Here is an 11,673-nt window from a genome sequence, read left to right on the forward strand (position 1 = left end):
AAAGTACAGTAAGAAAGTGCAGAAACGATCGAACTTAACAATATATAACAACCATCCAGTCCTTACATCGGTTCTCAAAAGCTACATCAGTTCCAAAATATACACAACCAAGAGGTCTAGTCAAATACATTGAAACCCTAAAACAAAAGTACATCCCATGGGTTTCTTCGAGTCTTACTCCAAGTCCAATCCTGTTAAGAAAAACAAATCTACGGGCCGAGCAATCGCTCGTGAGGCCAATAACACACATGCAGGCACGTTGTCCAAATAGCAAACCCAATGAATAAGTAAAACAATAACATTCGGGTAATTAACAATGATGAGCAACCCTAGGGGAAGACCCTCCTAGAAGCTCCCAATCTTGTAATTATCAGAGTTGGATCTTTTCTCCCAACAGAAATTGAACTCGATTGTTCTCATGAACTCAAGACCTCTGACACACAAAGGTAATCAGCAACCTTAAGCAAATAAGGATGGATGAAGCGACACCACGATTAGGGAACAAGCTAATCGATAAAGTCTGATTTGAATCCTAAGCTATGAACTTAAGAATTCAAGAGTAAGTTCGATTAAGAACTTGAAGGAAAATTCCTCACGATTTCTGGTTGTAATAATCTGTGTCTTTACTCATACAAGAGGTGCCTTTTTATAGGCTAAAACTAGGGCAAAACCCGGCCCACATAAACCTGGAAGAAATTCGGTCGGCATAAAGAGCTTAAAGAGCCAGCTCTTTAAGGCTTTCCGATAAGGCCCAATAAGTAATAAAATACTCAACGCCTAACAACTACTAAACTAGACAGTTTTAAAACAACTACCAACTAAGCTAACAAGTATGAGATCATTCCTTCACTTCAAACGTACAAGTGAACAAAGTAATTTCATGGTCCATCAAATCTTCAAACTTAGCTTGTTCCTTGCTTGTATGGTGAATGATCAAGGCTCGTAAAGCTTCCTTCACCTTCTTGGTTCTTGATCTTGTCATTGGACCACCAATGTTGATCAAAGGGTCCTTGACCCAAGGTTGAAGTTGTTGCGCACCCGTATCCGCATCATTCCCTCCCTCCTCGAAAGGATTCGTCCTCGAATCTTCAAAGTCTGTATCAAAGTCAAAAGGGGATAGGTCAGACACATTAAAAGATGCGCTTTTGTCAGACACATTAGAGGAGTGTATAATCCATGAGGGTTACTCCTTGACTTGGCTTGCTTACACTTTAAACCCTTATCACAAATGTTAGCAACGTCACGCCTCATTTTAGGCCAATAGAAGTGTTCATGCAAGATGTCAAGAGTTTTATCAATGCCGAAATGTCCCATCAATCCTCCCCCATGGGCTTCTCTAACAAGTAATTCCCTAAGCGAACAATTGGGAATACATAGGCGATTTTCTTTGAACAAGAAACCTTCATGCCTATAGTACTTTTGAAATGCAGCATGTTCACAAGCTTGAAACACATTAGAAAAATCGTCATCATGTGCATACATGTTTTTAATGTGCTCAAAACCAAGTAGCTTAGTGCTCATGTTAGTGATCAAAGTATACCTCCTAGACAATGCATCCGCAACGACATTATCTTTCCCCTTCTTATACTTAATGATGTACGGAAAGGAATCAATAAATGCAATCCACTTCGTATATCTTTTATGCAACTTACCCTGACCCTTAAGGAATTTAATTGATTCATGATCTGTATGTATCACAAATTCCTTAGGCATAAGATAATGTTGCCACACTTCAAGAGCACGCACAACAGCGTACAATTCTTTATCATAAGTAGGGTAATTAAGATCTCCCCCACTCAACTTTTCACTAAAATATGCCAAGGGCCTATTATTTTGATGTAAGACAGCCCCTATGCCGATTCCACTAGCATCACATTCAACTTCGAACGCCAAGTCAAAATTAGGCAAAGCAAGAATAGGTGCCGAAGTTAACAACTTCTTAAGCTTAAGAAATGACTCTTCTTGCTCTTTTCCCCATTGAAACCCCACATTCTTTTTAATTACCTCATTCAAAGGTGCTGCAATAGTACTAAAGTCTTTAACAAATCTCCTATAGAAACTTGCAAGACCATGAAAAGATCTTACCTGAGACATATTGGTTGGAGTCGGCCACTCTAAGATGGCTTGTACCTTGGCGGGATCAACTCTTATGCCATTTGCACCAACAATATATCCAAGGAAATTAACTTCAGGAGTGCAAAAGACACATTTTTCCGTGTTAGCAAACAACCTATTTTCACGCAAGGCACTTAAAACAAGTCGCAAATGCTCAACATGTTCATCTAAAGACTTGCTAAAGATCAATATATCATCAAAATAAACAACAACAAACTTTCCAAGAAAATGCCTTAAAACATGGTTCATTAACCTCATGAAAGTACTTGGAGCGTTTGTTAAGCTGAAAGGCATCACAAGCCACTCATAAAGACCATACTTTGTTTTGAAAGCAGTTTTCCATTCGTCACCTTCCTTTATTCTTATTTGATGATAACCAGATCTTAAATCAATTTTAGTGAAAATGATTGCTCCATGCAATTCTTCTAACATATCGTCTAACCTAGGAATGGGATGACGATACTTAACAGTAATTTTATTAATTGCACGACAATCTGTACACATTCTAACAAGTCCCTTCTTTCTTAGGTACTAAAATGACTGGAACCGCACAAGGACTAAGAGATTCATGAACCTGGTCCTTTTCAAGGAGGGAATCGACTTGCCTTTGGATTTCCTTTGTTTCCTCCGGATTTGCTCTATAGGCTGGTCGATATGGTAGAATTGCTACAGAAACAAAGTCGATTTGATGTTCAATACCTCGAATTAGAGGTAATCCTTTCGGTAGTTCCTCCGGAAACACATCCTTGAATTCCTGCAAAAGAGAGTAAATTGCACTAGGAAGAGAATCGGTTATGCCAAGTGTGTAAAAAGAAGAATAATCGGCTTCCCGGTACATAAGTACTATGAGAAGACTTTATGCATTCAAGGCCCTATCTATCTCACGCACACTTGCATAAAAGCTCCTTTTCTTCGCTTTCAAGCTCTCGGCCTCTACTTTCTTTTTTTCCTCATCCTCAGGCACATTCGGCTTTTTCTTTGCCTCTCTCAGTTGCCTTTTCTCTCGCTCTTTTCTTAGATGCAATTGTTCTTCATACACTTGTGTAGGTGTCAAGGGTGAAAGAGTGATTTTGAGGTTGTCCATAATGAACTTATACTTATTGGTAAGTCCAATATGATCAGCCTGTCTATCATACTCCCAAGGACGCCCCAACAAGACATGACTAGCATGCATAGGAATTACATCACATAAAACTTGGTCCTTGTATCGACCAATAGAAAAAGCAATTAAGGCCTGTTTGGTCACCTTGACTTCCCCCTCATCATTTAACCAAGACAATCTATATGGTTTAGGGTGATAAGTCCATGAAATGTGGTTTTGCTCCACAAAATTAGCGGCTATACAATTAGTACAAGAGCCACTATCAATGATCATAAGACATATCTCATCTCCAATTTTGCATCTTGTATGAAAGATGTTGGTTCGTTGGAGATCATCTTCTTGAGCTTGTGCATTAAGCACTCTCATAGTCACCATAGTTCGTGCTACGGGGTCCTTCTCTATTTCAACCATGTCATCATCCTTCCCTTCTTCTTCAAGCGGTGGCATGTCCGCATATTCCTCCTCTCCTTCGCTTTGCCACACTCCCTCTTCATTCATGTACATGATGCTTCGGTTAGGGCATTGAGCCATGAGGTGGCCAATTCCCTTGCATTTGAAACATGCCTTTGGCTGGTTGGTAGATGTATTTTCCCCTGGAAGAGTTGGCCACGAGATTGGTTTAGAAGAAGTTACACACGGATGGGACGGTTGTTCCATCCGCTTGTTTTCCCTCTCTCTATTACCTTGCCTTGGCCAAGCATTGGATGTTGGCAATTGATTTCTTTTCCAAGGAGTGGAAGAGGATGTAGTGGTTCGGCCACTAGGTGTCGTTAGAGGTAAGGCTTGCTTTTCCACCTTCTCTGCATGAGACACCATTTGTTGAAGTTCAAAGTGGTCTTGAAGCTCAACCTTCTTCCTAATTTCAAGATTTAATCCATTAAGGAACCTCGCCATGGTTGCTTCCGGATCCTCTTGTACATTGGCCCTTATCATTGCTACCTCCATTTGTTTGTGGTACTCATCAACCGAATTAGAACCTTGAGTAAGTCGTTGGAGCCGATTGTACAAGTCTGTGGTATAGTGGAAGGGTACAAATCGTTTCCTCATCACTTGCTTCATTTCAGTCCAAGTGTCAATCGGTTGTTCCCTATTTCTCCTCCTTGTGGCACATACTTGCTCCCACCAAATAGATGCATAATCTTGAAATTCAATAGCTGCAAGTTTCACCTTTTTCTCTTCAGAATAATTGTGGACTTCAAACACTTGCTCAACTCGTCTAACCCAATCCAAGTAAGATTCAGGATCATTTTTCCCATGAAAGGTAGGCATCTTGGTCTTGATGGAACCAAGATTGTCATCGGGTCTCCTAGGTCGGTCTCGACCTTCCCTCGCTCCCCTTTGGCTTTTCCTTGATCGAAAGGAGGCGTTAGAATGATATCCCTCATCATCCGCATCATGATCAGCACTCTGAACACTCGAAGCCCTATGGTGTGTATCTCCCGTACCTCGCATCTCAATGGCAGCCAACCTGTCGGATATTTGTGTCATCACAAATTCATGTCTCTCCGCTTGTTTTTGAAGAGCTTGGAGCACCAGTTTGAGTGACACGTCGGTCTCAGTCAGCTCAGGCATGTTCCCTTCTTGAGACATATTGTCCAACCTGCAAAACAAGTGTATCCTAGTCTACCTTGCAAGCACTCGTGTATCACTCAAGGAAACACACTCACTCTCAATTTTCCTTCTCGAAGTTCTGAAAACAACTCAAACTCTCAAAAATTCCAGAATTAATGACTCTATAAGCAAGTAACAAGACACAAAGCAGAATTTTGCAAATCTTAGAAAAACTCTACCCGAAGCTGAAACTTTTTTTTTTGAGCTGTTGTTTTGCTGAGTTTCTGGTCAGTACTTTGAAGGGTAAATGGTGCTTCTGGAGTGCTCAAATAATGTATGAATCAGTCCTCGAATTTCAGGGAAATCGGCTCGCAAAGACTAGCTCAACCGATTTTAGAAACCCAAGAATTTAAAGGCGGTTTGGCTAAGGTGTTCGTGGTGGTTTAGGTTTGGTTTGGAAACTGATTTGGGGGTGTTTGGGGTCTGGTTACGTCGTTTGGGGTCATTGGAATTCAATTAAGATTGGAGACTCAAGAATTGGAAACCAATCAAGATTTGGAGACTCAAGTTTTGGGAAACTTGATTTCCTTTGTGTGAGAGCCGATTCCTTCTCTTCTTCATTTTTTTTTTGTTCTCATTTTTTTTTTTTTTTTTTGCTTCGGCTCTTCGAGGAACACAAATTCAGGTCACACCAATAAGTTCAAGAAAACGGATGAAAGGTTATGCAAATTCCAAGAAGACCCTAGTTCTTGATTTATTGTTCAAGAACGTTCAAAACAAGACTTCGTGGTCCAAGAACTTCAAGAATTTGTTCAAGAAGCTCAAGAACTTTCCCAACTTACATTGTGGTGTTTAGGGTTTGCAAGAACAACAACCAATACTCAAGAAATAGGCAAAACAGAATTTCAGCAATACTCAAAAGAAAAATTCCAGCAATACTCTAGCAACTTGGACACTAAAACAATATAAGGTACGTGACTCTTTTTTTTTTTTGTCTTTAAACCCTAAGAACCCAAACACAAGTACAACAAACCCAAGAACTTGGACAGAAAACACAAAAAGACAACACCCAAATAGATTATTTTTTTTTTACTCGGGTGAATAGCAACGTGAACAGTACGCTACAGTACGATGAACAGTAATCGCTACAGTATATTTTTTTTTTGACTGAAGACACAAACTAGCAAGATATGAACAACTTCAATTAAAAGAGAATTAACCTGATGCTCTGATTACCAACTGATGAGCAACCCTAGGGGAAGACCCTCCTAGAAGCTCCCAATCTTGTAATTATCAGAGTTGGATCTTTTCTCCCAACAGAAATTCAACTCGATTGTTCTCATGAACTCAAGACCTCTGACACACAAAGGTAATCAGCAACCTTAAGCAAATAAGGATGGATGAAGCGACACCACGATTAGGGAACAAGCTAATCGATAAAGTCTGATTTGAATCCTAAGCTATGAACTCAAGAATTCAAGAGTAAGTTCGATTAAGAACTTGAAGGAAAATTCCTCACGATTTCTGGTTGTAATAATCTGTGTCTTTACTCATACAAGAGGTGCCTTTTTATAGGCTAAAACTAGGGCAAAACCCGGCCCACATAAACCTGGAAGAAATTCGGTCGGCATAAAGAGCTTAAAGAGCCAGCACTTTAAGGCTTTCCGATAAGGCCCAATAAGTAATAAAATACTCAACGCCTAACAACTACTAAACTAGACAGTTTTAAAACAACTACCAACTAAGCTAACAAGTATGAGATCATTTGTAACGGTCCCACTTCTCCCTAGGGCGTACCCCAGGGTATCGGCGGGTCGCCTGCCCAACTCTCGCCAGGACTCACTCACTCGTATCATGTATATACATCCATAGACAATAAATGCTCAAGTAAAAGATAAGAACTTCTACACACCAGAAGTTTTCAAAGTGTTTACCATTCAAGTACAAACGTCGAATATACAAGGGTTCTCATTCCTCATACAACCAGCCCGTGCCAAGCACTAGGGCGAGAACTATTACAAGGCCAAAGAACTAGATCAACTAGACTATACAGAACTCTCGTCCTTGCTCGCCTTCCCCTGCTAAGGAAAACAATTGACGTGGTATGAGCTAAAAAACCCAGTGAGGTTCTATATATATAAACAAGTAATTAAACAAGGAATATTAGTCATGTAATAACAATTAATCCAGAAAACCTTATGTATAGTTCATGAGTGGTTGGGACTTATTACAGGTATGGAGCATATCACAGGTATAGCACATGATTTCATGTTGGCATTTTAGCATGGAACACTTATCATGATACACGGTAACCATATACTGAAGGATACGGTGTTCCGGTGGAACTTTGTCGGTCCTCTGCACCTTATAACTTCCGGATCCCCACGGTTGACTGGCCATCACCTTATCCCTCCAGTGGTAATACTCGATTATACCGACGGTTGTCCAGGGTTCCAACCTACCCGACCGAGCCCAGTCCTGGCTCGAGTAGGTCAGTAACCGAGGCGGGGCCCAAGTTCAGCTTAGAGCTTACAACATGCACAAGTAACCAAGTAATTCGGCAAAGGGTAAAATTCATCAATTGAATAGGTCGAGTGAGGTAAAGTACACACTCGCCTAACAATGATGGACAACTTCATATAGCATGTGATTCATGATAATTAAGTAATCAAGTGGACACTTAGCACGTAAGCAATACTAGTTGATTTCATGGGAGCATGTAATTCACGGATATTACGTAATCACATAAATTGGAAATCGAGTAAACAGATAGTCAAGTAATCAGGTAGTCACAGAAAACAACGGGTATATAGAACACTCACCTATTTACGCACAACAACGTGCAAAATATCCTTCCGGATATTATCTTTAGTCACTGAGAAAACCTAAAATTAAATGAAAAGAATATTACCACTCATTTATCACAAACAATTAGGTGCAATCAAAGAAGCTCGACAAATGATGAGTAGAACGTATAAAAAGACTTTAAAGTGGAACGAGGACATTTGGACCCGTGGACAAAATAACTAGGGTTTCCTAGACCACACGTAAAACCAAACTCAAAAGGGTTATAAATTTTCTAATGGAAACATTTGAACTAAAGACAAGTCAAAATCCAACTAGATAGACTAAAAAAAAAACCGTTTTCGGAATCGTTTGTATGGTTGAAACTTATCTCATATTCAAGTAAATATTATAGACTAATTGTCTTAATGAAATTCATGAAAAAGAGAGGACAAAATACTCAAGAAAATCCGAAACCACTCCTCTTTATTTGGTAAGAGTAAGTAAACATTTGGAGTTTCCAATTGAAGAAGGATCATGTTTTTAAGATGGAAAAACGGTCATACTGTTATACAAGTTCAAATAGAACTTAGCTTTCGGGCGAAAATTTGGGCAGCATGCCCTTTGTGTTTACCTAATTTCCAGCCATTTATGGCTTCATGATTTTTCTCAGCCAATCCCAAAGTCATGTACAGCACAAACTCATCATAATAGCCATTTCGTAGGCTCAAGACAATATAAGAACAAAAATCAAAGTAATAACAAGTGCGGAAATGCAATTTGACAAAAGACAGTTTTGACGGGTTCATGCATAACGGTCATAACCGGAGTTACACTTATCAAATTGGGATGAAACTTAAGCCGTTTTGAAGCTAAGACACAGGGCTACAATGTTGAAGAAGGCCACTCAGTCCAGTTTGCCCTGTATCTAGGTCAAATTTATCAAAATGGTCCCAGATTTTCTAGTTCGAGGTTTACTGTGGTAGTCTTGATTCATCCACTCTGATCTCAGCACACATAACTCCGAATCCAGTAATTCCAAAGCCATATGAAAGCTAAGACAAATGTATACAATTCTCATGAAGATTACTTAGTCAGATTTACAGTGCAATCTAGTCAAATGCCCACTTTACAGATCCAAAATCCAACTAGTCGGTTAATTAACCGCATTGTATTCAAATGACCATATCTCAGTCTACCGAGGTCCGTTTAAGACGTTATTGGCGGTGTTACAAAGCTAAGACAGGGTACTAAAACTTTCATGTTTTGAGAAAAGACTAAAACTGAACGGATTACAGTGAATAAACTCAACCAAAAAGACTAAACTGTCCGCGCGGCAATCTGGAAAGTGACCTAGATCAGCGAGGGTATTTTCATCTTTTCACAAGCTACGATGCTCCGATTGAGCTGAAATTTTGTGGGAAACTATAAAATACCATTATATACAACTTTTATGTTTTATTCCAAGCCAAATTCGGCCTCTAACTAGGTGATACAGAAACGGGCAGAACTGAATTTTCAAGTTCCTGAAATCTGGAAATTCTTGAAATCAAATGCTAATTTCTTTATTTTTGGCTTGCTTCACCATCTTAACTTCCCATATTAAACTTTAAACATCAAAGCCCCAAATTTTAAGCACTAGAAGAATCATAGGAAAACTGTAAAAATTCAAATAAAATGGAAAATCATGATCCAAGCCTCTATTTCACCACATACATCAATAATTCAACCATATGTGACATATTCAGCAACTAATCACGCATTTAATCGAAGAATCAAGGTTCTAGCATGTATACCTTTCCAAGGAGACTAGAAACAAGTGTTCAAGGCCTTTGTTCCTCAAGAAAATTACACCGGTAGGTAGCCTTTGTGCTAGATAACAACTTAATCGGAGTAGATTTGCGCGAATAGAAGAAACTTTTCAAGATTTGGAGAAGAAATGAAGGAGAATGAGATGAACTGTCTTTGACTCTCTCTCTCTCTCTTATTTCGGCCAAGGGGAAGAAAAAATGAAGAAGAATGAGCTAAGTTTGTAAGATAAGAAAGCAAGAAGATTAGGATTAATTTGGGACCACAAGTTTAGGCAACACTTGGCTTAATTTCCACCACAAAATTTTCTCTTTCTTTCCTTGCATTTTAGCCACAAATTTCGGTCAAGAAGTCATCATGAGAGAGGAGATATTTTGCTCCATTAGTAATAAACTTGTATGGCAAGAAAGTGGTGGTCAAGTGGTGGTTCAAACGGTAGTGTGCGGGACCCGCCGGATCGCGCCGTTTTTCTTAAAAACTCACGTACTAGGGTTTTTACTTCCCATTCACTAACTTTATATTATTGCTACTACTCACATATTATTTTTCACTTAAAAGTCACTTTTAATCTCCAAATTTAATCCTTACTCTGTACCGAAAATTCATCCGGCGAAAAAACACGAAAACCCTAATTTTTCTCTAAACTTGAAACCGAAGCATGAAACCCTATTTTCTAGGTTCATTGGCACTTATTGATATGGATCTGGGTGCGCAACAACTTCAACCTTAGGTCAAGGATCCTTTGGTCCACATTGGCAGTCCGATGACAAGATCAAGATCCAAGAGGGTGAAGGAAGCAAGGAGCAAGCAAACTAAGCTTGAAGATTTGATGGACCATGAAGTTACCTTGTTCACTTGTACGTTTGAAGTGAAAGAATGATCTCATACTTGTTAGCTTAGTTAGTAGTTGTTAGGCGTTGAGTATTTTAGTACTTATTGGGCCTTATCGGAAAGCCTTAAAGAGCTGGCTCTTTAAGCTCTTTATGCGGACCGAATTTCTTCCAGATTTATGTGGGCCGGATTCCCCACAAAACTCTATTCACCAGAAATTTTTCCCTTTTCTTCTGCCTCGGGGCGTTACAACTCCCCTCCTTAAAAGAATGTCGTCCTCGACATTCCAACTTGTACTCATCAGATCAAAATAGTTCTCGAAAGTCGATCACGTACTAAAAAATCATTTCAATCTCACTTATCACAATCAAATACTAATCAGATCAAATATCTCAAAGGTCAATCACATAATAAAAATCACTCATCACAATCAAGTACTAAAAGTACTCTAATTCTATTTATCACTTAGCAATAAGCCAACAGGTAGTTAAGCAAGTAACCAAATACAACATGAAACAGGCCTCGATTTAACCAACTAGTTCTGAGTTGGAAAATAAAGTCTCAGATATTTGAAAATTTTCAGAACATGGCTCAGGTTCAAGTCAAGAATTTCTCAAGTTGGAAATATTACCCCTGGCGGTGCTGGGTAACACAACAAGCTAGCACAACGGCTAAGCTTCACCAAAGGGTCTCAGTTAAAAATTTCATCCCTAGTGGTGCTTGTAAACACAACAGGCGATGCCTCACCAGAGAGGTTTAGTTCAACCGCTACAGAAGAGTAGTAGTCGGTCTACAACCACACAAGTACGAAAATGTTCAGAAGCAGAGCCAATTACTTTAAGTTCAAGGAGCACAAGAACGAATAAGAACTCACAAAATCCAAGTCCACTTACAGGTCATATACGAACCAAACTACTTGCTCAGGTGTAAATGAAATTCCATATATTTAGTCAAATCAAAACCACTAAGTGTATGTAAGAATACACTTACCAAAACAAGTTCAAGTCCCAAATGTGTGTAGCCTAGTCATCTTAGGCAGTTCAAGTAGTTCCAATCCCAACACTTACAACTCAGGTGGTGCCAACCTTAATCAAACAAGAAGACTAAAAGAAGGATGCAAAATCAAAAGTTTTCTCAACGATTTCGGCCACCACCATAATCTGTCAAAACCCAAGCTAAACACTTATTGGACAAGTCCAAGTCATTATTTTAATCTACTCATTCAGTTAAGTCTCGAGTCCAAGACAAAAATCTTTTTAATCCTTTCACGAGTAAGGGTTGGAATATATCTCATAGACGAGTTCACCAGTAGTGCTAAGGATTACCTTCTTTAATCTCACGCAACTCTAAACCGTGTGGTGTGTTCATGTCATGCGTTCTTTCAGACACCACTGGTTGGTTCCTCCTTCCATTAACTTGTCGAGGGACAGTTCCATTTCCCTGTTGAGCAGTAGTTTCTCGTGGATATCTCCTTGGGCAGT

At 39.3% G+C, this 11,673-nt stretch overlaps 1 protein-coding gene across 1 annotated transcript; it reads right to left on the reverse strand.

The window, feature by feature from the left end:
* Positions 1-1,313: 1,313 nt before the first annotated feature.
* On the reverse strand, positions 1,314-4,807 carry LOC140006936 (uncharacterized). Its single transcript, XM_072049611.1, has 5 exons — positions 4,663-4,807; positions 3,005-4,227; positions 2,721-2,869; positions 1,653-2,293; positions 1,314-1,408 (listed from the first exon to the last, which is right to left on the reverse strand). Exons 1-5 carry the CDS (start codon positions 4,805-4,807, stop codon positions 1,314-1,316), a joined length of 2,253 nt encoding a protein of 750 aa, XP_071905712.1.
* Between the last annotated feature and the right edge of the window lie 6,866 nt (positions 4,808-11,673).

This window comes from Coffea arabica, chromosome 5e (assembly GCF_036785885.1).
Source record: "Coffea arabica cultivar ET-39 chromosome 5e, Coffea Arabica ET-39 HiFi, whole genome shotgun sequence".
NCBI lineage: Eukaryota > Viridiplantae > Streptophyta > Magnoliopsida > Gentianales > Rubiaceae > Coffea > Coffea arabica.

Bases quoted from the DNA above. Each gene is read 5' to 3' on its own strand.
- LOC140006936 (XM_072049611.1), bottom strand. From the start codon at position 4,807: ATGTCTCAAGAAGGGAACATGCCTGAGCTGACTGAGACCGACGTGTCA. The intron at 2,294-2,720 runs GCAAGTCGATTC...ATTGATCTTTAG, and splicing joins GAAACAAAGGAAATCCAAAG to CAAGTCTTTAGATGAACATG. The intron at 1,409-1,652 runs GTAAGTTGCATA...AAAGTACTATAG, and splicing joins TAAATTCCTTAAGGGTCAGG to GCATGAAGGTTTCTTGTTCA.